We start from the raw sequence: 27,350 nt of genomic DNA, 5'->3' as shown, positions 1-27,350 counted from the left end.
CCAATATGCACAAAGAATGTGAATCACCAAAAACAAAAGAAGAAGAATGTGGAAGTGAAAGTGTAGATTGATAGTAAAAAGGGACTTAAATATTTATCTGTTTCTCACCTACACCTAAAATATCACTTCTGAAGATATGGATTTAACCACTGGAGTCATATGGATTATTTTTATGCTGCGTTAATTTGCTTTAGGAGTTTCAAAATTTTGGAACCCATTCACTTGCATTGTGAGGACCAACCGTGATGAAATATTCTTTAAAAAAATCTTTGTTTATGTTCAGCAGAAGAAAGAAAATCTTACACATCTTGGATGGAATGAGGGTGAGTAAATGATGAGGGAATTTTTATTTTTGGTTGAACTATTCCTTTAAGGTGACTCAAACAAATATCTTTTACAAATGTGATGCCATGAACCTTACAAATTTTGGCAAATCCATGACTAGCTCTTCTTCAAAAGTGTTCATTGAAGAAGCCACTGTAAAAAAATATATATATATTTTTTTCCTTTTAGTTATTATAACTTAAAATGTAGAATCAACCCTGGATTGATCTTTGAGTGTCTATATCACGCCAAACGCGTGTTTGAATGACGCGCTGCAACAGCTGGCTGATCAAATCACAGACACAGAACAACAATACCCAGACTCAGTTATTATTATTCTTGGGGATTTTAACAAAGAAAATCTCACACGTGAACTGCCCAAATACAAACAGCACATTACATGCCCAACCAGAGACAGAAATATACTGGATCACTGCTACACAACAATAAAGGATGCATATCACTCTGTTCCTAGAGCAGCTTTGGGACTATCTGATCACTGTCTGGTTCATCTTCTTCCAACCTACAGACAGAAATTAAAATCTGCTAAACCTGTAGTAAGGACTGTAAAGGATGGACCAACGAAGCAGAGCTGGAACTACAAGCCTACTTTGACTGCACTGACTGGAGTGTGTTTGAGCTGCAGACCTGGATGAGCTCACAGATACTGTTACATCATATATCAGTTTCTGTGAGGATATGTGCATTCCTACTAGGACTTATTTAACATTTAACAATGACAAACCATGGTTTACAGTGGAACTCGGGCAGCTTCATCTGGCCAAAGAGGATGCTTAAAGAGTTGGGGATAAAGTCTTGTACAATCAGGCCAGGAACACACAGAATAAGGGAATCAGAGTGGCTAAAAGAAGATACTCTGAGAAGCTGAAAAACAATTTTTCAGCTAGCGACCCTGCATCAGTGTGGAGTGGCATGAAACAACTTACGAATTACAGGACTCCTACTCCCAACCCTGTGGTGGACCAACAACTGGCTGATGACTTGAATGTGTTCTACTGCAGATTTGAAAGGCCCAATCGCATACCCCACACCCACTCTGACCTTCACTTCACACAAACACCAACACCTCCTGCAACCCCCCTCCTGCTACTCAACCTGCACTTAAGATCTGTGAAGATGATGTGAGCCGCGTCTTTCGAAAAAGGATAAGGAAAGCACAGGGCCAGATGACGTTTCACCTGCATGTCTAACCAGCTGGCCCCCATCTTCACACAGATCTTCAATAGATCACTGGGGCAATGTGAACTCCCATGCTGCTTCAAACATTCCACTATCATCCCCATCCCAAAGAAACCAAAAATCACAGGACTTAATGACTACAGACCTGTAGCCCTGACGTCTGTGGTCATGAAGTCATTTGAGAGACTGGTGTTGGCCCACCTGAAGGACATCACTGGACCCTTTCTAGATCCCCTTCAATTTGCTTATCGAGCAAACAGGTCTGTGGATGATGCAGTCAACATGGGATTGCATCATATCCTGCAACATCTGGACAGACCAGGGACATATGCAAGGATCCTTTTTGTGGACTTCAGTTCGGCTTTCAACACCATCATCCCAGCTATTCTCCAGACTAAATTACACAAACTCTCTGTTCCCACGTCTATCTGTCAGTGGATTACCAGCTTTCTGACAGACAGGCAGCAGCTTGTGAGACAGGGGAAATTCACTTCCAGCACCTGTACAATCAGCACTGGTGCCCCTCAGGGATGTGTGCTCTCCCCACTACTCTTCTCCCTCTACACCAACAACTGCATCATCAAGGACCCCTCTGTCAAGCTCCTGAAGTTTGCAGATGACACCACTGTCATCGGCCTCATGCGAGATGACGATGAGTCTGCATACAGAAGGGAGGTTAAACAGCTGGCTGTCTGGTGCAGTCAAAACAACCTTGAGCTGAACACGCTCAAGACGGTGGAAATGATTGTGGACTTTAGGAGGAACCCCCCAACACTGTCCCCCCTCACCATTCTAAACAGCACTGTGGCAGCAGTGGAGTCATTCAGGTTCCTGGGCACTACCATCTCACAGGACCTGAAGTGGGAGACCCACACTGACTCCATTGCGAAAAAGGCCCAGCAGAGGTTGTACTTCCTTCGCCATTTGAGGAAGTTCAAACTGCCACAGGCGCTGCTGAAACAGTTCTACTCAGTGGTCATTGGGTCCTCTGCACATTAATAATTGTCTGGTTTGGTTCAGCTACGAAATCAGACATCAGAAGACTACAAAGGACAGTTCGGACTGCTGAGAGGATTATTGGTTGCCCCCTGCCCCCCCTTCAAGAACTATACACTTCCAGAGTGAGGAAAAAGTCTGGAAAAATCACTCTGGACCCCACTCACCCTGCCCACTACCTTTTTGAACTGTTGCCTTCTGGCTGACAATTCAGAGCTCTGAGCAACAGTACCGTCAGGCACAGGAACAATTATTTTTCCCCCAGGCTATCCATCTCATGAACAGTTAAAACTGCCCCTTTGAGCAATAATTAATGTGCAATGCACAGCTTAGTCTTTTTATTATATCCAACACATCCTACCTCATCTGCCATTATATTCCCTTGCACTGTACATAACCGATTTGTATTTAGATTTGCACTACGTATGTGTATGTGTATGTATGTATGTGTGTATATGTATGTATATGTATGTGTATGTATGTATATATATATATATATATATATATATATATATATATATATATATATATATATATATAGTTAGTCTATTGTGTATTCTACATATACTTTTTTCTTTTCAATATTTATCTATTTTTTATTCAATTTTAATTATTTTTTAAAAGTCTTGTTGCTGTTTTTATATTGTTGTGTACTGGAAGCTACTGTCACCAAGACAAATTCCTTGTATGTGTAAGCATACTTGGCAATAAAGCTCATTCTGATTCTGATTCTGATCTTGTTGAGATAACTCTGGCTGAACTTGATTTTTCAGTGTAGTAAGCATAACTTTCCTACTTAAAACTGATAAAATTACTCCTGAAAATTGCATTGAAGCTATCAGACTGGAACTGGTGATTTCAGCCAACTATTGCCTGTTTTGTGTGCAATGGACCCTTTCAACATTTTCAAGGGTATATTATAGTGGATTAAACTTCTATAGCAGTGAATGGGAGACCACAGAGAATATTATTTTTGCGTTCCCATTTGCGCAACAGGAAAAGAAAAATCCACTATTAAAATCCCATGACTTTCCAAAAGAGGAAATGTCAAATGTCCAATGAATGACCTTTGAAATTTATTTCACTCACCATGATTTTCAATATAAAAGGTGTTACACTATTTTACCTTCGAGTTTACAGTCAATTTGGTTATTCAGGCTATTTGATAGTTGAAATAGCATAAAACAATTATTTTTGGTCCCTGAAACCTGCAAGATACAGCACAGTTTCAGCTTAATTTTGGTGATGTAGTGAGGGTCCTGGACAAAGACTGATACCAAAATTGTTCAGTAAAACTGTCACTGTGGAAATGCATGACTGCACATCATACTCCCACTGTCAGTGGGCCAAGGATCAGTATTGTAATTTCACATTGGGTTAAAAGGTTCCCTAGGGATACACTTATACCAGTCTGGCTTTGGGAACGAAGGAGCAGAGAGGGGCAAAGGCAGCTGAAACAGAACATCCTGCAGCTCTGCTGAGTCAGTGTGTGTGTGTGTGTGTGTGTGTGTGTTGGTGCTGGAAGAGTGATGTTGTCATTTTGTTGATGTGTCTCTCTCCCTTGTTCATTGTTGGGCAAGCATGCCAGACAGGGAAAAGGCAAGGGAGAGTTTACTCCAGACAGGAGTAAGTAGTTTATGTGAATTAATGAGAAGAGTTAGCTTCTTCCAAAGTTTGTTTCTTATACAGCAAGAGAACAAATGGATCCTTCAGATGAAAAGACACAGTGAGAACACATTGCTGCAGAATTTCGGAGTGTGCATTGCATTTTACTGACTTACTCCTAAATGAAAAAATCACGAATGACAGATATTGATTTGGTGTAGTAGGGTCACTGGGCTTGTTGAAATTCATTATTTTCTGTACATAGTTTTACATTTGGCTGTAGAAGTTCCTTTTAGAAGATTGTTGTGCCATTATTGATGATACAAATGATGAATATTCATGATCTTGTAGTAAAAGTAATAAAAGTACAATGTTTTTTACTTAAAGTGACAGTTCACCCAATGAATGAAAATTCTGTCATACTTACCCTCATGTTGCTCCAGACATGTATGACTTTCTTTCTGCTGTTGAACACAAAAGTAGATGTTTGGCAGGATGTTAGCTTCAGTCACCAATCACTATCCATTTCAGGTTTGTTTTAGTCTAGCGTAAACAAAGAAACACATAGTTCCTGAATTGGACAGCTGCAAAGGCCCATTTGCAAAGAAATGAGAGGCTAGCACACCCTCCCTTTACACATTTATTACCCTCAGCCTCTGGCCCTCTTTTCTTGCGGTTTTGAGTTGGCACAAAGTTCATAGTTCCTAGAACCTTTGTTCCATACTAGGCAAAGTCCCAAGATGTCAAACTCTAACAAGAAGAAACCAACGGTTTCTGGCATCAGCGACAGGCCTGATTAAAAAACGAGGACAAAGACAATGTGAAATGTTATACTCCACTACAGCAGCCAAAATTAACAACTGCACATTCTGTAGCTAAACTGAGACAAAGCTTTGTGACACAGCAGCAGCTATGTGGATCAAGAGTAACTTCCTCCAGTGAATTCAGTCAACATCTCAATGCTGATTGGCAAACATTATCTCTACAAACACACATTAGCTTTCAGCCTTTATTAATCAGAACCAGTGTCATCATTGCTCTCCTTGTTGACTGCTAGCATCATTGAAAGATAGCCACATATGGGCACTACTTTACCTTTATCCATTTTTAGTTCATTATTGGTGCTTGCTACTTGCTTATGGCAGTACAGTATATATTACTATTGCTCATGCTTAAGGTTGTTTTTTTCTCCAAAACTCTTAAAGGGTCATGACATTCCTTTTTTATTATTTGAATACATGTGTGTTCCTTGAGGTTCACTTATAATAGTAGTAAAGATTTTTACACAAAAATAGTGTTTGTAAAACATTATCATTTTCCAACCTCACTCTAACCCTATGTCAGAAGCACTTAGTGTTGGTGCTGATTCTCCTTTAAGATTTGACAGTAAACGCCTACTGTCTAAAATACCTATAGGGTGACCAAACGTTATAGAGGGCACAAATGTAATAGTCCTAAATATTTGAAGAGTTTGCTACTTCATATGATTTGTACGATTTCATCACATGCAAATGCCTGGATGTCTTATGCGGAAGTAAGCGCGAGTTTCGCGCACGAGGCGTTAAGGACATTCTTATTAATAATATGCCCTTATCCAAACCCCTTATCTAAACCTAACCGATCAGTAGAGTGTGTAAACATGATAGGAAGCTGTTGTGTGTGACAGAAGCAAGTAATTGTCGTGCATTAGATGGAAATGATGTCCAGCGACGTCATTGGCTGTAGTGAAAGTCGTATGAATTCATATGACTGCAGTCATACGATATCATATGAATTAGCCAAATTTAGAAAAGTCATATGAATCCTTACAATTTCACCATAAGAGTGTGTAGAATTTTCTTGTCAGCTCCTTAGAGAATGCTTCAGTGGTCCCTACAACCTCAAACCTTAAACCAGATTTTTTAATTTTCTACTGAGAGTGCATTGCTTGCCCATGAGAAACTTAATGCCATGATGCTAGTGTAGGGTGACCAGATGACCAAGACAAAGAATCGGGACTCACAAGGGAACGCAAGCCTTATGCTTTGACAGTCTCTGCCATCCAAAAGTGTATTAAACACAGTAAGCCTTAAAGACTAAAAAAAAACCAAAGTAATCTTTTTTGTGACTTATTTTCTTCATATCTGTAAAAGGTGTGGAATCTGTAGATAGTAAGGATGCGCTCTAGTTCCCAGCAATGCACCAGTGCATGGATAAATTATGCATATTACTGTGTACGTATTATTTTACGTTTTTCCTATTTATGATTGTAATGTATTTGTCATCACTTTCAGTTATTTGTCATGTGGTGTTTGTTGAGAACTCATATTATACTTGAGTTGTTTTTGGTTGACACTGTCTTAGGACTGGTGATGTCCATGTACATCTGCAAAGGAGATTTAATGATTCATAAAATTAATAAAAATTCAAAACGGTGCCTTTGATTATACCGACCCTGCTTACACGCCAACACACTGTCATCTGTGCCACCCCAAATACACGCCATGGTAACCACAGAATTTGGAATTCCTGGCTCTTTGTGACATCCTTAAGCTTCAAATGTGTGATGGAACATCTGTGGGCTATATCAAGCACTGGTTTCTCTAGGTTTGCTTGTCAATGGGTGAGGACTCACTCGAGGCCACTGCGACATGAATGGGGTGGAAAATATGAGCCCTGAAAATTCTTTCTTAAATGAACCCCCAGCATTGCTCTGAGGTGCTTGCAATTCGATGAGTTCCTTGCTCCGAGTGCGGCACTCTGTGCTCAATATAGTGCTGTAGGTAGGATGCACGCTCTTAAAAACAGAGGTTCTTTATCAGCATGTATGGTTCCATGAAGAACCTTTAATATCCATGGAATCTTCCCATTGCACAAAAGGTTCTTTGTAGTGGAAAAGGGTTTTTTAGACTATAAAAAGTTTATTAAAAAAAAAAATCTTTTATGGCATAGCTGCGAAAACCCCATTTTGGAACCTTTATGGGGTGGACACTACATTTTTTAAAATCTAAAGTATCTAATGCCAAACCTGTTTTTTACACATCAGTGCTCTGGTCAAATCGTAAATATGATTTTATAAAATGTGTTAATTTATTTAGATTATAGACTATTTTGCATCATGTACAGCGAATGCTTAAATTATTTTTTTACAAATCCCCAGCGTCGCTTCGAGATGCTTGCCATTGACTTGTATTTAGGACCGAAAGTTATTTAATTCAGGGTGTTTATTACATTTAGAATCAAAAGTTCCCTTTCATGAAATTTAGGACAAAAAGTTATAACATTTGTGCCCTCTACAAAGTGTGGTCACCCTACATCCTAAAAATGTTTTTTCTTTTATTTTTTATATTTAGTTTTTTACTTAAAATAATAAAAAATAAAAAAAAGGCATTTTTACATTTTGGACCAAAATGTATTACATTTAGACCCCTTAATTATATTGAATACCAAAATATTTGCATTAAGGGCCTTTATTACATGTAGGACCATATGTTATTACATTAAGGGCCTTTATTTAGGACCATATGTTATATTACATTTAGGGCTTTTCTTACATTTATGAACAAAAGTTATTACATTTAAGACCTTTAATACATTTAGGTCAGAAAGTTATTATATTTAGGGCCTTTCTTACATGTACGAAATTTCATGAGACTGGTTTGAGACACAGAATTTACTAACACAGAAAAGTACACACAAACACTTGTGCTAAACCTTGTGTTGAGATCGTGGGCCACTTTGACTAGAAATGGCATTAAATATCAATTGGTAACTGTCATAAATGTTTCAGAGTACTTTATTCAATATTTAAACTTCAACGCGCTCATTTACCCCCACGAAATATCATGTATCCTGCCAACATAAGGTAAATAAAGCACTGCTGTACTGTTGGCATTGACTCATGAGTCTGCAAATGCCCACATGGATCTTAAAGGGATAGTTCACCCAAAAATGAAAATTCTCTCATCATTTACTTAACCTCATTCCATCTAAGATATGTATGAATTTCTTTCTTCTGCTAAACACAAAGATTTTTAGAAGAATATCTCAGCTCTGTGGGGTCATAAAATGCAAGTGAATGGTGATCAGGCCTTTGAAGCTCCAAAAAGGAGATAAGTCAGCATAAAAGTAATCCACAGGACTCCAGCGGTTTTATCAAAGTCTTCTGAGGCGGTCCAGTTGGTTTTGGGTGAGAACAGACCAAAATATAACTCTTTTTTTCCCCCCACTATACATCTTGCCATTGCAGAATGATTTTAAGCTTGATTACACTTCCTATAGCGGCATCTAGCGCTCTGCACATGCATCAAGGACTAGGAAGTGCACCAAGGAGACAGCTGTCAAGATGTACAGTGAAAAAGGAGTTACATTTTGGTCTGTTTTAACCCAAAACCAACTGGATCGCTTCAGAAGACACTGATTAAACCACTGGAGTCCTATGGATTACTTTCATGCTGACTTTGATTTTTGGAGCATCAAAGGCCAGATCACCATTCACTTACACTGTATCGTTTTCTACAGAAGAAAGAGTCCCACAAATTTGGGATGACATGAGGGTGAGTAAATGAGAGCATTATCATTTTTGGGTGAACTACCCCTTTAAGGAAAACCACAGTTGTAGAATAGTGGAACCCTGCCCTTACAGAAACCTCAGCTGTTCTTCTGGCGCACTAGTGTTGCACAAGTGTGCAGAACCATATCAACACTATCAGCAAAGCCATTGCTTATGCAATGATGTTATCTATCCTTAGCCAAGCTGCCAACTGATAAACCACACATCTGAGAAGAGGGGCCAGATTGGAGCACGTTCCTATTTGGTACCTTCTCAAAGATTCTAGGCTTATGTTTCATAGTCTGCTCTGGCAAAGGTATTTTTTTGCTGCAAGCACTGCCAAAAGCTACACAATTGAGAGTGTGATAATTACTTGAAGCTGAAAGACAGTTTTATGGTCAGAGAAGCCAGTTTGGGGCAAAAAGACTAAATTGGGTAAAAGAAAGAAGCCTAAATATTTACTTGGCGGGCGGGCGGGCGAGAGAGAGAGAGAGAGAGAGAGAGAGAGAATACAGTCCAGAAATCTTCTAAAAACAGTGCTTAAATCAGACATTTACACAAGAACAACAGTGAAAATTTTGAATGCTATTGAAAAGTTGAATATCTGAAGTCAATCTTTGATGTCATATAATATTTTACAATGATAACTACTGATGTTATTGTGTAACTAAGGGTATTATCAAATACTAAAAGGGTGCATTGTTCGACCAGTGATGGCCATCAATATTGAGCAAGGAATATTCTCAATGAAGCACATCAGTTCCGCCTGGTGGACAGACGGCAAATAAAAATCTAGCCTCACTCCATTGTATCCAGGTACGGACCTGATTTACTCAAATGTTCAGTAAAGGACATACTGGCATGCACATGTGACTCGTTTTGATGTGATTGAAAATACTTCAGTCACAAGGCCATTTTGGTTCTTAATTGGGTGTCAAATCCATATATAATCACAATTTGTAAAGACTGGACTGACAAACCAACCCATTACATTGGTTTAAATTTATTGTAAATATTTACAGCATTAGCGCAGATTAAACACCAGATCACTGACATATTACTTCCACAGAGACTTTGTGCAATAGCAATTGTCCATGGTATGAAAAAATTAAATGTTACAATTACAAAACAGCAAAGGCACTTCTTAACAGGTCTAAATGAACCTGGTCACTTTTGATAAAACAGATAATCAAAGAAAGGCACATGAAGAATTATCAACAGAATTAATTATTATTAATAACAGATAATTAATTAATTATCAACTAATCTTACATGTTGCTCATAAGAATAGACTACATATGAACTGTCATACAGCTGTTAATTCATTATTTTTGGAAAAAGCAATACATGCATACATGCATATATATATACAGTGGCATGCAAAAGTTTGGGCACCCCTGATCAAAATTTCTGTTGCTGTGAATAGCTAAGCGAGTTAAAGATGGCCTGATTTCCAAAAGGCATAAAGTTAAAGATGACAGTCTTTAATATTTTAAGCAATATTACTTTTTTTAATTCTATATTTTACAGTTTCAAAATAACAAAAAAGGAAAAGGGCCCGAAGCAAAATTTTGGGCACCCTGCATGGTCAGTATTTAGAAACACCCCCTTTGGCAAGTATCACAGCTTGTAAATGCTTTTTGTAGCCAGCTAAGAGTCTTTCAATTCTTGTTTGGGGGATTTTCACCCATTCTTCCTTGCAAAAGTCTTCTAGCTCTGTGAGATTCTTGGGCCATCTTGCATGCACTGCTCTTTTGAGGTCTATCCACAGATTTTCGATGATGTTTAGGTCGGGGGACTGTGAGGGCCATGGCAAAACCTTCAGCTTGCGCCTCTTGAGGTAGTCCATTGTGGATTTTGAGGTGTGTTTAGGATCATTATCCTGTTGTAGAAGCCATCCTCTTTTCATCTTCAGCTTTTTTACAGATGGTGTGATGTTTGCTTCCAGAATTTGCTGGCTTTTAATTTAATCCATTCTTCCCTCTACCAGTGAAATGTTCCCCTGTGCAACTGACATCAACACAAGCCCAAAGCATGATCGTTCCACTCCCATGCTTAACAGTTGGGAGAGGTGTTCTTTTCGTCAAATTCTGCGCCCTTTTTTCTCCCAATATACCTTTAATCATAGCGGCCAAAAAGTTATATTTTAACTTAATCAGTCCACAGGACTTGTTTCCAAAATGCATCAGGCTTGTTTAGATGTTCCTTTGCAAACATCTGATGCTGAATTTTGTGGTGAGAACGCAGGAAAGGTTTTCTTCTCATGACTCTTCCACGAAGGTCATATTCGCGCAGGTGACGCTGCACAGTAGAACAGTGCAAAACTACTCCAGAGTCTGCTAAATCTTCCTTAAGGTCTTTTGCAGTCAAACAGGGGTTTTAATTTGCCTTTCTAGCAATCCTACGAGCAATTCTCTTGGAAAGTTTTCTTGGTCTTCCAGACCTCAATTTGACCTCCACCACTCCTGTTAACTGCCATTTCTTAATTACATTATGAACTGAGGAAATGGCTACATGAAATCACTTTGCCATCTTCTTATAGCCTTATCCTGCATTGTGGGCATCAATTATTTTAATTTTCAGAGTGCTAGGCAGCTGCTTAGAGGAGCCCATGGCTGGTGATTGTTGGGACAAGGTCTGAGGAGTCAGAGTATTTATAAAGCTTTGAAATTTGCATCTGGCCTTTCCAAACGATGATTGTGAACAAGCCATAGCCCTAACAAGCTATTTACGGTCTGAGACCTTGGTAAAAGTTATCAGAGAGCTCAAACCTATTGGGGTGCCCAATCTTTTGCATGGTGCTCCTTTTTTTCAATCTAAAATTGTACAAAACAAAAATAATACACTAATCTTGCTTAACATTTTGAAAAGAATGTTTCATCTTTAACTTTATGCCTTTTGGAGATCAGTTAATCTTCTACTCAACTATTCACAGCAACAGAAATTTTGACCAGGGGTGCCTAAAATTTTGCATACCACTGTATGTGTGTGTATATATATATGTGTGTGTGTGTAATATATATATATATACACACACACACACACACATATATATACACACACACACACCCCGTTTCAACATACTTCACAATCAGTTTCTTCCAGTGCCATAAGCATAGTATAGTTTCAAACAGGCAAGTTTTCACAATATCAGATGACTTAAGGCAGATACTGTAAATCTACAATACAATACTTAAGAGTCATGAAATTTGCCAACTTCATATTTTCATAACCAAGGTTTTCAGCAATAGGACGTTAATGTGTAAAACAAAAATAATTTAAAATAATAAAATAAAATACAAAAAATTGACACTTTTTAAAAATGTCCAAAACATTTACTCTAGCATGTGCTTACAAGAAAGAAAGAAAAAAAAAATAGTAAGAAAAAAAAAAAAATGAAATAATTTACAGGAAAAGATGTTACTGACAATGGATGAACAATCATTACCATACTCAGAAATTATATCTACTCATTAAGAACATCAATCATCAATATACTAGCCAGCCCTGAAATGTAAATTTATATACAAGTGTTATTTTAAGGAACGGTTTTGCACGGTTGATTACCATTTCGGTCGGTCGGTCTCTCTCTCTCTCTCTCTCTCTCTCTCTCTCTCTCTCTCTCACACACACACACACACACACACACACACACACACACACACACACACACACACACACACACACAAATCTGCTGAGTGACACTCAAGGTGTGTTAAAGGAATAATCCAGGTAAAATACAAGTTAAGCTCAATTGACAGCATTTGTGGCAGAATTCTTTAAGAAATGCAAAAATCTAGGTTACAGTGAGGGTTTGAAGGTAGAAATGTGAAGCTTATAATTTTTATTAAAAGCACTTACATTTATTCTTCTGTTAAAACTCATGTATTATTTGAGCTGTAGTTTAAATCGTGATTTTAACGATCGTCATTTTAGGGTTTGTTGACATTACATTGCCATGGCAACGAAGTTGTAAAATAATAAATTATATATAACTTTACACAGAAAAGGTTAGGGAGTGACTTTGTCACACTAAAATCATGTTAACACACATATTGTTTAGATCTTGTGGCTATACTTTTGAAACATTTACAGATTGGCCCCATTTACTTCCATTGTGAGTGCCTTTATGTAACCCATATTTTTGCTTTTTTTGCTTTTTTTTAAGAAAAAGAGGGGCAAGTCAAAATTAATTTTTGTGGTAATCAACATTATGCCAGAAATATTGTTGATTGAGCTCTACGTGTATTGAACCTGGAATATTCCTTTAAGATGTGCTTGAATTAAGATGGTTTGGCAGCACCACAATGAGTATTCATTTGGATCAGTGATAAATATTACAGCACAGTCTGTTTTCATGGCAGTGGGAACAGCAGGGTGGGAGAGCCAGGCCAGAGTGTGAAATCTCAAGGTGCTGTGTGGTGTGGTGTACTGTACTGTACTAGGCAAGGGTGTGCCTGACTCTGCTTATCTCCTGGACACACAAGTTCTATGGGGTTCCACAGAGGGCCTGGAGTGAAAACAGCCCCCTGTTTAAGCCCCCCACCATACACAGGCTACCCACAGCTGTGCCTCCCCTGCTGGGGACCCCGTTGACATTGCTTAAGGACAAAGTGCTTAATCATAGTGAAAAGTCATAGAATTATACTGTATATTGATAATAGATTATGTATTGTATTGTACAGTATATTGAATAATACCCTGATGTTGAAATGTTATCACTGTAAAAAGGATTTCCCCTTCAGGTAGAGTAGGTTTCTAGCAGCAGTAACATGCATATTTGTATTTGTGGCTAGGACCACAAAGTTGATGGTCTGTAGGACAGTTATTGAGCTTACCTGTTGCATTTGAATTGTGTGGTCTCAGGTTTGAGTAGCTTACACCTCTTAAATATACATGTACAAGTAGTGCTGTTACCGTAATCTAATAATATACTGTATAAACTAGCAATATTGACATCATAAAAACACATTTATAGCCATAAAGATTTTGAAATTAAAGCAAACCCTTAAAAGGGATAGATCACCACATTTTTTTTTACCCTCAATTTGTTCCAAACTTGAATGGCTTTCTTTATTCCGTGGAACACAAAGGGAGGTGTTAGGCATTATGCGCATCTCTTTCCATACAATGAGAGTGAATGGTAGAGGAGAATGGTAGTGTCTAACATTTCCATAGTGTTCCACAGAAGAAAGTCAACGGGTTTGGAACAACATCAGTGTGAGTAAATGATGATAGAATATTAATTTTTGGGTGAACTGCCCCTTCACATTAATAGTGAATAGCAACTTTTTGCACATTAGTAATCCTCACGTGTCATGTTTATTAACGCACTGAGCCAGTAAGACATCAGTGTAATTTTTTTAAATACTTGTCATGTCATCATGCACGTTATTTTAAACTACCTTACAGCCCTATAAACAGTGATATGGCCAGGTCTATTTCAAATTCGTTTAAAACTGTAGCACTTGTGCTGATGAATTGCTTCGCATTTTGTAAGTTAATAGTGTTTTGGGGTTTGTTGTATTTCTAACACACACATGCTCACATACAGACATACATAGCTTCGAAAGGGTGAGACAGTCTCACCCATTCAAGCTCAGTTGAAGTCACGGTTGGGGAAAATAAGAGGACCCACAAGGGTCCACAGGTAGAGGGCCAGACTCAGCCAGCTGGAGCAGATCTTCACCCACACTGCAGGCATAGTGCTCTGCATGGCCTGAGTGGTGGTGTCAGGCCTGAAGATTGATAAGAGAGAAGAGCAGAAGAGAGAAATATGTTGCCATTAAAAATTACTTTTTACAAAGCACAAATGTGTAAAAATAAGAAACAAAAACAAATCATTTAAAAGGTGATGTAATTCCTGCATAACAAGTGTCACCAAACAGAATGGCAAAAATAACTAGATAGCAGTGTTTGCCCTTGTAAAACTCACTGCCAGGATGCTAAGGTTGTGAGTGTTTGGCAAGGTGTTGCTATGCAGTTGCTAAGGTGTTCTCAGTGGGCTTTAGCATATTGCTTTATGGTTTACCAAGGTGTTCTGAGTGGATACAAGATGGTTGCACCCAAGTCTCTGATATTCTGGTCGCTAGATATAGCTTGGGTCCCTCCTTCAATATAAGATTCTTTTCACCTGTTTTATCATCTGCTTGTAGGGCTAAGCAATATGGCAAAAAAATATAATTTCATTTTTATTTTATTTTTTTTTTAAACTTAAGGACAATTCACAATTCATGATAAGATTTTTCAACTTTTAAATGTACTCAACTCAATTAAAAAGTAACTCCAACATGATTAAAAGAACAAGTTCTTTATTAGAACGCAAGTCAACCTGGTTAGAGTAATAGATAACCTGGTCTTTCATTATAGATATGCAATAAAAATGCACACACAAAAGAAGAACTGCACCACAAAGGAAATTGTCAACATACTGTAAATGTAAAATATATTAAAATCTAATAAACCCAGATGTTGAGAAAAAAAATAGTATAAAATAAGAAAACTGCAAAATAATTATTAGCCAGTGTAGATATAAATGTTTTATCTAAACCAAGTTTATCTAGAAAGTACTTATTGTATATCAAACAATTTGTATGTACAATCATAAACCACTGCAGATAGAGTCCAGGGCATGCGGCACCCTCTAGTGGTACATGATGAGCTGTGCAGCAATATAAAATAATGTATCATTATGATTCAACTCGCAAAGTTTTTCAAAATGATTTCAGGCCAAATGTTGGCTATAAATGCAGTACACTTGAAACACGTCACAGAAAAAAGCAATAATTATCGATCTATCTGAATCATCATGGTAAAATGTGCGGTGGTTGTTTGACTGTCCCATTTATAGCCTATCCATTTGATATGATAACTGTCAAGCAACTAATGCTTTATTATGGGTAGTTAAAGAAAAGGAAACTGTTCATCAACATATGCAGAATGACGAGGCAAGTTATGGTCTTAAGCCGGTGTATACTGTGCATGCATGATGAACGAAGTTGAGCTACAATCACATTGTACAATCGTACTGGAAATATTACTGCTGTCTTTTATATCAGTCTCCATGCTGTTAACCTGTTACATTAATTTGGGGCACGCACGGACTTTCAGCTGATCAGATTGGAGGTGACATCTTTTGTCTTCCTTTTTCAGCCTTTGGTGAATTGACAACATATAGCTTTGCTAATATTTTTTTTTTTTGCAAAACCTCAATTCCTCAATTTAAGAAAACTAAAAACAGTGTCAAAATGTACATTTGAATTAATTGAAAAATAAAACAACAACAACAAAAAAAAAACAACACCCAACCCTATCTGCCTGGCAAAAATTGTCTGATTAACACATTCCAACTTAAAGGAAGAAAAAAAAAAAGAAAAGAGCCTCTTTTTGCTGCACTGAAGCTATCACTTTTCATAAGTAACTCCAGAACCAAAGAGTGGAAGTGTGTTTACTTACTTGTACCAGTTAGTGAGAGTCATCATGATATAGAGAGAGGCCAGGAAGAGGTGGAAGTGGAAAAAAGAGTAGCTGTATGTGACGCCGTCCTCTTCATTATCCATGACACGCCGAAGGCCGTCCTCGCCCACCTCCACCCCTCCCTCAGAGCCCTTCCCCTCCTCTGTCTGCATCAGCCTGTTCACCTGAGCATTACTGGATGAACGGATACTGGAAATTTTTTTAAAAATAAATAAATAAATAAATTATATATATATATATATATATATATATATATATATATATATATCACACACACACACACACACACACACACACACACACACACACACACACACATTATCTTTGGGTAATCACTTTCCTTGGATATGAGTACATTGTCTTTAATACTGTAGAATATAGATCATAAGCAAGAATTTTGTCTGGTGTTCAAAGAGTGAGGGAGAGGACCCTTTGGATGTGCTACAGGTGTCAACACATGACAGCACCAATCAGTGTCTATGTCTATAGGCAGTTGGCTGTGGCTGTCAAATTGTTGGGCACAATGAATCAGCATGGAAAAAAACAGGTAACTACAGTGTCTAATGTACTGTAGAAAGGTGCTTGAAAAGGTATTTTTCAATGTATTTTGATTACACATGCTTAACAAGACTAGTAGGGCTCAAGGAAACAAATCAGAAGTCTTATCCTAAAACTTTGTCTTAATCTACCTGGCATAAAAAGTGCAAAAGAGGAAGATGACCAATCCCACAATGCCTTGAGCATCCCACCATTGCACCATCCCAGGGGAGCTGGTGGGCATGGCCTCCGCTGTGCTGATATTGGACACCAGGCTGAGAAGACTCGGGTTACACTCCCGGTCTAAGGATAGAACCACACAAATAAACTGTTTAATAATGTAATAAACTGAAATAATTAGGAAGACACCATAACATATTGAGACACTACATCGCTACTTAGACTTTCAATTAAACACCTCATATCTAGTAGTCAAATAATTGCACTTTCAAAGATTCTAGATTGTTAATTTAGCATCAAATACTGGACCATAAAATTATGTGGGGAGAGTAAACATATGCACAGGATTCTAGTAGGTAATATGGCTTTTTCAGTAAAAAGCAACTGGAGGCTATAAAGGTTGAGCATTCGTTTGAATGTCACAAAACTCACCAACAACTGATCAGCCTGAATAAGAACAAAATGAAAGATCATGAAATGAAAAAAGGGAACAAAGTCAGACAGTAAATATTTTTAGAGACTTGTCTTCATGGCTTACTTGGATTGTTGGTCATGGCAGACCATGTGACATACATAGTGTATAAAGTGATCAGAGAAGACTGAAGCAGACCAGACTGCGGTGAAGCATCCTGCAAACACAAGACAAATGAATAGAATAAATAATTTGTAAAAGAAAAGAAAACCATACAAGATTCATGCCGCCCAAGTTAACCTTGTGTAAAATCAACTAGTAACCTATTTTTCTAATGGCTAGCACAGTGAAAAGGGGAGTGGTCGACCGATATGTCGCAGAGGACGATAAATCGGCCGATGTTTGGTATTTTTAAATTAACGGCATAGGCCAAAACATTTTCCTGATTAGCCAATTAGTTTCTTAAAGGGATATTTCACCCAAAAATGAAAACTCTTTAATCATTTATTTACCCTCATGCCATCCAAGATGTGTATGACATTCTTTCTTCTGCAGAACACAAAAAGATTTTTAGAAAAATATTTCAGCTCTTTAGGTCCATACAATGCAAGTGAATAGTGACCAGAACTTTAAAGCTCCAAAAATCAAATGAAGTCAGCATAAAAGTAATCCATATGACTCCAGTGGTTAAATTCATATCTTCAGAAGCTATATAATAGGTGTGGGTGAGAAACAGATCAATATTGAAGTCCTTTTTTACTTTAAATATCCATTTTCACTTTCACATTCCAAAAGTGGAAGTGGATATATATATAAATAAAAAGGACTGAATATTGATCTATTTCTCAACCAAAGTGATTGCATTGCTTCAGAAGACATACATTAAACCACTGGAGCCATATAGACTATTCTTATGCTACCTTTATGTGAGTTTTGGAGCTTCAAAAGGTCTGGCCATCATTCACTTGCATTGAAAGGTCCTACAGAGCTGAGATAATCTTCTAAAAATCCTTATGTTCAGCAGAAGATAAAAATACACATCTGGGACGGCATGAGAGTGAGTAAATGATGAGAGAATTTTCATTTTTTGGATAAACTATACCTTTAAGTCACGAGGTCACAGAGAATCGCCTGCTTGCACTTGAAATAGCCGTCTGAGACATGTAAATGACCAATCACCGTTCGTTTTGTTGTTACGCGCCACCGTGTTACCACAATAACAGACCGTTTCGCATATCAGAAACGCGACAGACACGTATGAGCTCATGATGTTTAAAGTGCTTGCATGTCTCATTCTCCCTCTCGCTCTCTCTTCTCAACAGTTCCCTGTAACTGTCTTGTCTAATGATAAAAAGGGAAATATCAATAAAACATCTTTCGTATATCGTCTGCAAATATGCGGCTCGATGAAACAAATTTAATTCAAAAACCTCACAAAACTTGCGCAAATCCAGCATTTTCTTCCTGTTGAGTGCTCGTACACTACCGGTCAAATGTTTGAATCACTTGACTGAAATGTTTCTCATGATCTTAAAAATCTTTTGATCTGAATGCATATGCTTAAATGTTTGAAATTAGTTTTGTAGACAAAAATGTAATTGTGCCACCATAATAATTTATTTCATTACAAAGCTAAAATTTTATTTAAAAAAAAGTTTTTGAAATTGATGACTTGAACCAAATAATAAAGAAAAGCAGCCAGTAAGTGCCCAACATATAGACGGGAACTCCTTCAGTACTGTTTAAAAAGCATCCCAGGGTGATACCTCAAGAAGTTGGTTGAGAAAATGTCAAGAGTACATGTCTGCAAATTCTTGGCAAAGGGAGATGCTAAAATATAACAGTTTTGATTTATTTTGGATTTTGTTTAGTCACAACATAATTCCCATAGTTCCATTTATGTTATTCCATAGTTTTGATGACTTTACTATAATTCTAAAATGTAAAAAAAAAAAAAAAAAAAAAAAAAAAAAACTATAATAAAGAATAAGTGTTTCAAAACCTTTGACCGGTAGTGTATATCTTCATCGGAAGTGCGTATTATAATAGCCTGGATCAAAACTGTGTCCCTCTGACTCACGAATGCTGTGTGACAGTAAGTCCATGACACTCCAGTCAGGCGATCCGGGATCAGTACACTGGAAGTGGTCAGTAGATTGCTGCTCTCGCCGGATCCGTACGAGTGACAGAGCGACTTCAAAATAACAGTGCTTTCACTGTGGACTGTATGTACATTTAGTTTGACTTGGTCTTTTGAGTAAATATAATGCTAAATAAAAGTTAATTTATGTTTTAGCAGATTTATGTATATGTCATTTACGATTATATTAAATTGTGTGATATACTGTATATCGGGATTATACCGGCCACCCTGCTCTCTGGATATCGGCACCGACCACTAAAAAAAAATCCTATTGGTTGACCTCTAGAAAAGGGCTTGTCTATTGTAGCAGTCCAGCATTGATATTCTGTTAGCAAAGAAAGTAACAAAGAAGTATGCTTAAAAAGACAAAAGGTAGGTGCTAACAGATGCCAGACAAAGAGGGCGAACAATAGATGACCTTCAGAACAACAGCGAGATTGTTTTCTTATGCACGTAATAAATCAGCATTCATGTCTGTTAGGATTTATGTGCTTAGGCATTCCCATATTCAGGAAGAGCTAGTAAAAGCAGATTTGTCAGTTCCCTTTTATTGCTCTATGTGCAAGGTCTTAAAGGAATAGCTTTCCCAAAAAATTAAAATTCTGTCATCATTTAATCTCCTTCATGCTGTATTAAACCCCATATTACTTGCTTTTTTTAGTGGAACAAAAGGAGATGTTAGACAGAATGTTAGCCTCCTCAGTCACTATTTACTTTCATTGTATGGAAAAAAGATGAAATGAAAGTGAAGGTGACTGAGGCAAACATTCTCTCCAATATTTCTTTAGTGTTCCATAAAGTCATATTGGGTTGAAATAAAAGGGATGTGAGTGAAAGATGATAGAATTTTCATTTTTGGGTGAACTATCCCTTCAAGACCCACTCTGCCAGAAGTAAGCTTACCTGCACTTTGGGCAGAATGGAAACAACAGATACGATGACACAGAGAATAAGGTTGAAACTGATGAAGAACTTGTGTTCGGCGCAGTTGTCAGGCTTTGTGTAGTATAGATAAAACAGCACAATCGCAGCAAAGGCCAGGGCGTAATGTAGTATAGTGAAGAACAACAGACCTGTAGGCACAGAATATAGTCTCACGTTTCCTTCTTTTAAATTCATAGACTGAGACATACCTTGCAAGCCTATATTGGTGAACATGAAATTACAGTCTACCTGCTCTCTACATACCCGAGAACCAACACTTGCTGTTGCCCTCCTCAGCATTCCTCACCCACACCTCATTCCAGGAGTGAGCAAAGTCGATCAGTAGGATGAGCTGGATAAGGATAAACAGGAAGGAGCCCACGATACCAAAGTAGAACCATACTGTGAAGAAACAAGATGATAAATTATGTTTCAACAGAACTGAATGGTGGTAGCATACTGTTTAACATGAAAACATGAAATCATAATTGACCCAATTAATTGTTTTTTTTTAAATGTTGCCAACCTTATTTTGTGTCATTCTTTTTTTATTATAAATATATACAGTATATATATATATATATATATATATATATTATTTAAATAATCTTTCATCATAGTAAAATTACGTATGGGCTAATATCATTTCTTTCTTACAAGGACACTTTTCACAAACAAATCTAATCCTGCCTTACGTTATTTCCTACTGAATATGTCATAATTCGAAATGTGTCACATTATGGAAGTTAAATGCATTTCAAATGCTGTTTCATGTTGCCTTTAACCACTAGTGTATACTGTAGTTTGCTTTGAATGAAAACATCTGCTGTGAAAAATGAAAAGTAACCAATTGAGACAGCCCTATTTGAATGGGACTAGTTTTCCCTGAGGAGGTTAGGGAAATGTGTAATCCCGTCCGAATCTGATAAGTCTGTGTTTTTCTCACACAACCTCTGTAAAAATTTCGGCTAACTCAAGGGTCCTCTGAGAAATCTAATCCCGTCCGAATGTGAATGTCTGTGATTGCTGATACTGAATTTTCACAACGCTTCTCCTCATGTATTTTGACCTACACGAACTACCGTTAAGATCGTACTAATGCGCACCGATCTTCTGCCTGCTGTGTTCCTTTCAATTTGGATGTAGATTTTATTGCCAGTAATTGTTTCCTCATTAAAAAAGGTTTTCCTAAAGACATGAATTGTAATTTGCAATATATGTAGGGAATTGTGACCGCTCACATTAAAAAAAGACTCCAGTCATATCAGTATTCAGTAAACTTATAAAAGCTGTTTTATTCTACATGGAGAGGGTCCGCACATGGGGGCTGCCATATTAGAATCACATGACCAGCCGAATACTTTTTGCTTAATCTCAGTAACCATTCTGTTATTTGACACTTTCACTCATTGATTAAAGTAATCATGGCTGACTGTGAATACTAAATTTCTACAATGGCTTCTGAAACTGAAAACTATTTATTTTAAATGATGCTTCATCCAAGCCACTAAGTGTCATTTTAAGTCCAAGATTACACAAAGATGAAAGTTACTGCGTGCACCTTTAAAAATTATGTTAATTTTATCACCTAAATTATGTGTTTAACCTTCTGTTAATAATACATTGTATTCAGGAACTGAACATCAAGACTATTCTGAATCAGAGATTCCACAGATTTTTTTTTTTTTTTTTGTTGTAAAAACAGTAATAATTCTATTATAGTAAAAACCTTAAACTATATTTAGAACTAAGCTTAATTAAACATGCTTTTGTTAAGGGCTGGTATTTTTATACTTGGATTCACAATGAAGCAGACTAAAATCAATATCTTGTTTGGATGTTACACATGATCTCTTAACAGAATGCTCTACATCTTCAGTTCAACACCATGAGAATTCTGGCTAGGCAGTAAGAACAAGTTCCCATTGTTAATATGCTATGAAAAAATTATAACATCCTATTCCACTTTGAATACGGTCTTTTCCATGCATCTCATCACATTCAAAACAGTCATTAAAAAGTAATTGACTTCTTCCCTGTAGGAAACTCATCCCATTTGAAATGGCTTACCAGAATAACATTATGACTATTGCTACATTTATAGCTTAACATCATCATAGTCGTGCTATCATTGCTATTGCACTATATCTCCCTAGGTGAATATAAAAAAATTGGAAATTGTTTCATTATGTGCTGTTGAAAATAAAGGTTAAATGAAAAGTTCACCCAAAATTACAAATCTCTCATTATTTACTCCCCATCACAGATGTGTATGACTTACCTTCTTTTGCAGATTTTTGAAGAATATCTCAGCTTTGTATGTTCATACAATGCAAGTGAATGATGCTATTCATACACAAATTTCTAAGTATGACATATTCAGCAGGAAATAACGTAAGGCAGGATTTGATTGGTTTGTGAAAAGTGGTATTTTAAGGAAAGTATTTATATTAGCCTGAAAGTAACGATGACGATATTCTTCTAAATCTTTGTTTGTATTTTACAAAAGACAGAAAGTCAAACACATCTGTAATGGCATGAGGGTGAGTAAATGATGAGAGAATTACATTTTTATTTTTAGGTGACTATACCTTTGAAGGAAAATTATGTAATTTGCGCACCCTCATGTTGTTCCAAACCTGTATGACTTTCCTCAGTTGAACATAAAACAAGAAGTTTAGTAGAATGTCCTGGGTGCTTTTGTTCTATACTATTAGAGTAAATGAGGAAGGATTCTGTCAAGCTCAAAAACAGCGGCATAAAAGTTACATGATAGGAAAACAAAAAACTAAATTTTAGCTGAATTTCACTAAAAGCCTTGCCCTCCTGAACGGTTATGACATATGCAACAACCAGTGCTGTTTGGCATTACTGGAAATGACATGAACCGGAATAAATGTTAACAGAATTTAAATTTTTGGGTAAGCTAACCCTTTATCTGTTTTTTACATATGATATACCATCATGAAATGTTCCATCCGGGATGAAAAAGGCTCCGACAGCAATACCAACTAGGATCAGAAACTTGAAGAACCAGAACCTGTTGACAAAACAAATAGAATAATTCAAATTCTGAATAAATTTAAAAGTGTCTTTCTTTATGTAGTAGAGGTTACAATAACAACAAAACAAAAACTGCTCATTAACATTGTGTGACATAAATATATCATACAATAAGTCAGGCCTACCCGTTCTGAATGGCGGCGCGGGGGTCTTTGCTGCTCCGTACACGGATCATAATAGCGGTGAACAGAAAAAAGAAGCAAGCCATAGCAAAGCACATGCGGTAGACTGACTTGTATCCAACAATCACGTCACAGTTCACATGATTTTCAATCCCTGGTATTGTGGTTCCCCCTTGACAAAAGCCCGGAATCTATAGGGACATTAAAAATGTTGTTATGTTAATGTTGAATTAAAGGTACACTACATAATTCTGGGCTCTCTATCGACATCTGTGGTTGAAACATAAAATTGCAAGATACTAGCAGAGAAACTTTTTTTTTTTCACATGGGTTTGAGATATACCCATGCGTTCACCATATCAGAGCAGATCTGACTAGCTACATCAAGAGTCACAGACAGAAAGAAGAAAGTTGTATATTCGAAAATATTAAGTCTGAGTAAGTAGCATATCTGCTGCCAGACCTTCTTTTCTTTATGGACATGACGTAAATACTAATATATAAAATATAATAATATATAATATAACGGTGGTCGTGTGGCGCCATGCGAGGGTCGGACGTGTGAACAGCAAGCTCTGCACACTTTGCTAGTTTTATTACTATTTGTGTCATAAACCGGTGAGATTCGATACATCCTGATTCTTAACTGTTCTATGAAGACAATATGTCAAAGAATTCAAAATCCTCAGGCTCTGGAGACATTAAAAGACACTTGTGTGCTCAAGCTGATACCCCAGACAGGGCCGCAGACCAGGGACTCAGTTTGGACGGTGAGGCGGAAGAAATTCAGCGTCAGCTGTCCAGCATGTCTGTAATGCAGGCGAAGGTCGTGGCTTGTAGGATATTGCTGTAATACGTTGATCAATCACTTCCATGGAGATGAAATTCTCTGAGTTGTTTACAAGAATCGGGAATGTCGAGAAATGGATCAATTGTCTGAAGTCATCGGAGAGGGAATTAGCTGCTAATCCGCTAGCGACCAAGGCAGATTTGCAGTGCATCTGGGAAAAGTTGGAAGACCTTGAGAATCGTAATTGGCGAAAAAACGGAATTCCAGAGAACGAAGAAGGCCGAGATATGGTGAAATTCCTAGACGAGCTCTTTCCGAGTCTCTTCCACATAACGGGCCATAAGCTGGAAATCGGGCAAGATCACAGAGTTCCGGCTCAGAGATCCGCTAAGGGAGACAGGCCTCGATCAATTCTGGCCAAATTTCTGAGATCATCCGATAAAGATCTTGTGTTACACAAATCGAGGAGTAAAGGAAGGCTTTCTTGGAAGTACCACAACATTTTCTTGTTCCCAGACTTTGCGAATTCGACAAGAGAGAAATGTGATCAATTCAAGGAATGCAAGAATCTCTTACATCAACAGAAGGTCGCTTTTGCTCTGATGTTTCCGGCCAAATTGAGAATAGATGCTAAGGATGGATGTAGAGAATTTACATGCCCACAGGAAGCACAGTACTTCATAAAAACATTGGAGTGAGTAAGCCATTTGGTGATTTTCATGTTGTTGCTTAGTGAACCAACTCACTGAACATACACTCGACTGCCCGAGGAAGCAGGGAACATTTTTCATTTCTTTTTGTGCTGGTTCTGCCTAACGGCTGGAGTTTGTTTTGTGTAATATCATTTCTTCGGGACAGCTTGTGGATACATCTGCAAGTTTTTGGTGCTTATGCGTCCTGTGGCCTGGAGTTTGTTTCATGGAATATCTCTTGCAGGACATTGGAGTGAATGGGTCTTTTGTTGCACTCATGTATCGGCCGATTGGGCTGGCTTACTGAACATTCGTTTGACTGCCTGAAGAATTGAAAACCCCCTTATTTATTTATTTATTTATTTATTTATTTATATTATTTTTTTGCTGGTTCCGCTAGGATGAATCAACAAGTTTTTTGTGTTTATTCAGTTTATTGGCTGGAGTTTGTTTTATAGACAATTTTTTTGCTGTGTAATTCTGTCTCACAAAATTTTTATAGAAGCACCGGACTTGAGCAATCTGACGGCAAAGTTGTCGCGGGGACTCTCGTTAGCGTACGTGGAGTATTTGAGTTTAGAGGGATAGATGCTGGTTGGCGCCGTCGTGCACGGGGTTAATCCGCAAGTTATTCTTTTTTTCTGTTTTTCTGTTTTTTGTTCTGGGGGAAGTTTGTGGGTTGTTTGTTGCACTAATGGGGAATGTGGTCTTTATAATTGTATTTTTGACACACAATCTATTTTTTCTAATATGTCAAAATGTCAAATGTTAATATGAATGTATTGTCTCTCTCCACGTGGAATGTTAATGGGTTGGGGCACCCCATAAAAAGAAGAAATGTTATTCCTTTTCTTAAACATAAGTAATATGATATAGTGTTTCTTTAAGAAATGCATCTTTCCCTGCAGGAAGCTGAAACATTTGGGAAGATAGGAGGTGGACATTTTTTCTTTAGTGCGGCCTCAAGTAAGAGCAGGGGAGTCATTACTTTGATAAATAAACATCTAAAATTCAAATGTCTCAAACAGATTAAAGATAAATTAGGAAGAGTCATTATTGTTTTAGCAGAAATTCAGGGGCAAAGGTTGATTTTGGCGAATATTTACACTACCATTCAAAAGTTTAGGGTCACTTATTTTTTTTTATTTTTTTTTACATTTTAGAATAATAGTAAAGTCATCACAACTATGGAATAATAGATATGGAAATACAGAAATTATGTTGTGACTAAAAAAAAAAAAACTGTGAACTGTGATGAAGATGCTATATTTTAGCATCTTCAAAGTGGCCACACTTGTACTCTTGAAATGTACTCTTGGCAATTTCTCAACCAACTTCTTAAGGTACTTTTTTAAACAGTATTGAAGGAGTTCCCATCTATATGCTAGGCACTTAGTGGCTGCTTTTCTTAATTATTCGGTCCAAGTCATCCATTTCAAAACTTTTTTTTTTTAAATAAAATTTTCGTTTTGTAATTAAATAAATTAATATGTTGGCACAATTATATTTTTGTCTACAAAACTAATTTCAAACATTTAAACATACGCCTTCAGATTAAAAGGTTTTGAAGATCATGAGAAACATTTCAAGCAAGTGACCCCAAACTTTTGAACGGTAGTGTACGCACCTAACGCTGATGATCAGGGCTTTTTTATAGATCTTGAAGGGATGTTGCAAGCCGCTGGCACCCCTCATGATATAATATTGGGAGGAGACTTTAATCTATTGATGGACTCAGTCCTTGATCATAGTGAAGCAAAAGTGTGTAAGCCCCCTAGAGCAACACTGATGCTTCACAGGATGTGTAAAAATCTTGGTCTTACAGATATTTGGAGACTTTTGAACCCATCTGGTAGGGACTACAAATTTTTTCATCAATCCATAAGATTTATTCTAGAACAGATTTTTATTTATTTATATATAAGTCCCTCATTTCTTCTGTCGTTGATTGCTCAATTGGAAACACCTTAGTCTCAGATCACGCCCTGGTGAGTTTAGGGGTGTTGCCACATATAGAGAAAAATAAATAATATAGTTGCCACTTTAATGAATCCCTTTTGCAAAATCCTGAATTCTGAAATCAATGTTTATATGGAGACCAACTGGTCCTCAGAATCCTCTGTGGGCGTGGCTTGGGAGGCACTTAAGAAGGTTCTTAGAGGCCAGATCATACAGTATGCCTCATTCATGAGCTGAAGCGCAGAATGTCGTCTGATGGCCTCAGAGAACTGACCCGATTGAAATACAGATATAATACTATTTTGTCACGGAAGGTGGAGTTTTGGCTATTCAGGGCAAGACAGTCATACTTCAAGTCGGGGGACAAAGCAGGGAAGATTTTGGCTAGATATATAA

At 37.4% G+C, this 27,350-nt stretch overlaps 2 protein-coding genes across 2 annotated transcripts in view; both read right to left on the bottom strand.

Annotated features, from left to right (window-relative positions):
• LOC127453601 (transcription factor HIVEP3-like) overlaps positions 1-4,573 on the bottom strand; it is a 120,916-nt gene extending 116,343 nt beyond the window's left edge. Inside the window, exon 1 of the mRNA XM_051720081.1 lies at positions 4,553-4,573. The gene's annotated coding sequence lies outside the window, so the exon portion shown is untranslated. The remainder of the gene's footprint in view (positions 1-4,552) is intronic.
• Positions 4,574-9,643: 5,070 nt separating this feature from the next.
• LOC127453605 (serine incorporator 2-like) overlaps positions 9,644-27,350 on the bottom strand; it is a 24,752-nt gene continuing 7,045 nt past the window's right edge. The window contains exons 3-10 of the mRNA XM_051720097.1: positions 23,517-23,704; positions 23,289-23,368; positions 20,593-20,730; positions 20,308-20,477; positions 17,388-17,478; positions 16,822-16,972; positions 16,112-16,321; positions 9,644-14,394 (exon numbers count right to left, since the gene is read on the bottom strand). Coding sequence (XP_051576057.1) covers positions 14,256-14,394; positions 16,112-16,321; positions 16,822-16,972; positions 17,388-17,478; positions 20,308-20,477; positions 20,593-20,730; positions 23,289-23,368; positions 23,517-23,704 — 1,167 coding nt within the window. The 3' untranslated portion in view covers positions 9,644-14,255. The remainder of the gene's footprint in view (positions 14,395-16,111; positions 16,322-16,821; positions 16,973-17,387; positions 17,479-20,307; positions 20,478-20,592; positions 20,731-23,288; positions 23,369-23,516; positions 23,705-27,350) is intronic.

The sequence above is a fragment of the Myxocyprinus asiaticus genome, chromosome 16 (genome assembly GCF_019703515.2).
Source record: "Myxocyprinus asiaticus isolate MX2 ecotype Aquarium Trade chromosome 16, UBuf_Myxa_2, whole genome shotgun sequence".
Lineage (NCBI taxonomy): Eukaryota > Metazoa > Chordata > Actinopteri > Cypriniformes > Catostomidae > Myxocyprinus > Myxocyprinus asiaticus.
Note: the sequence above shows the minus strand (reverse complement) of the source record. Positions and strands in the feature narration are given on the sequence as shown.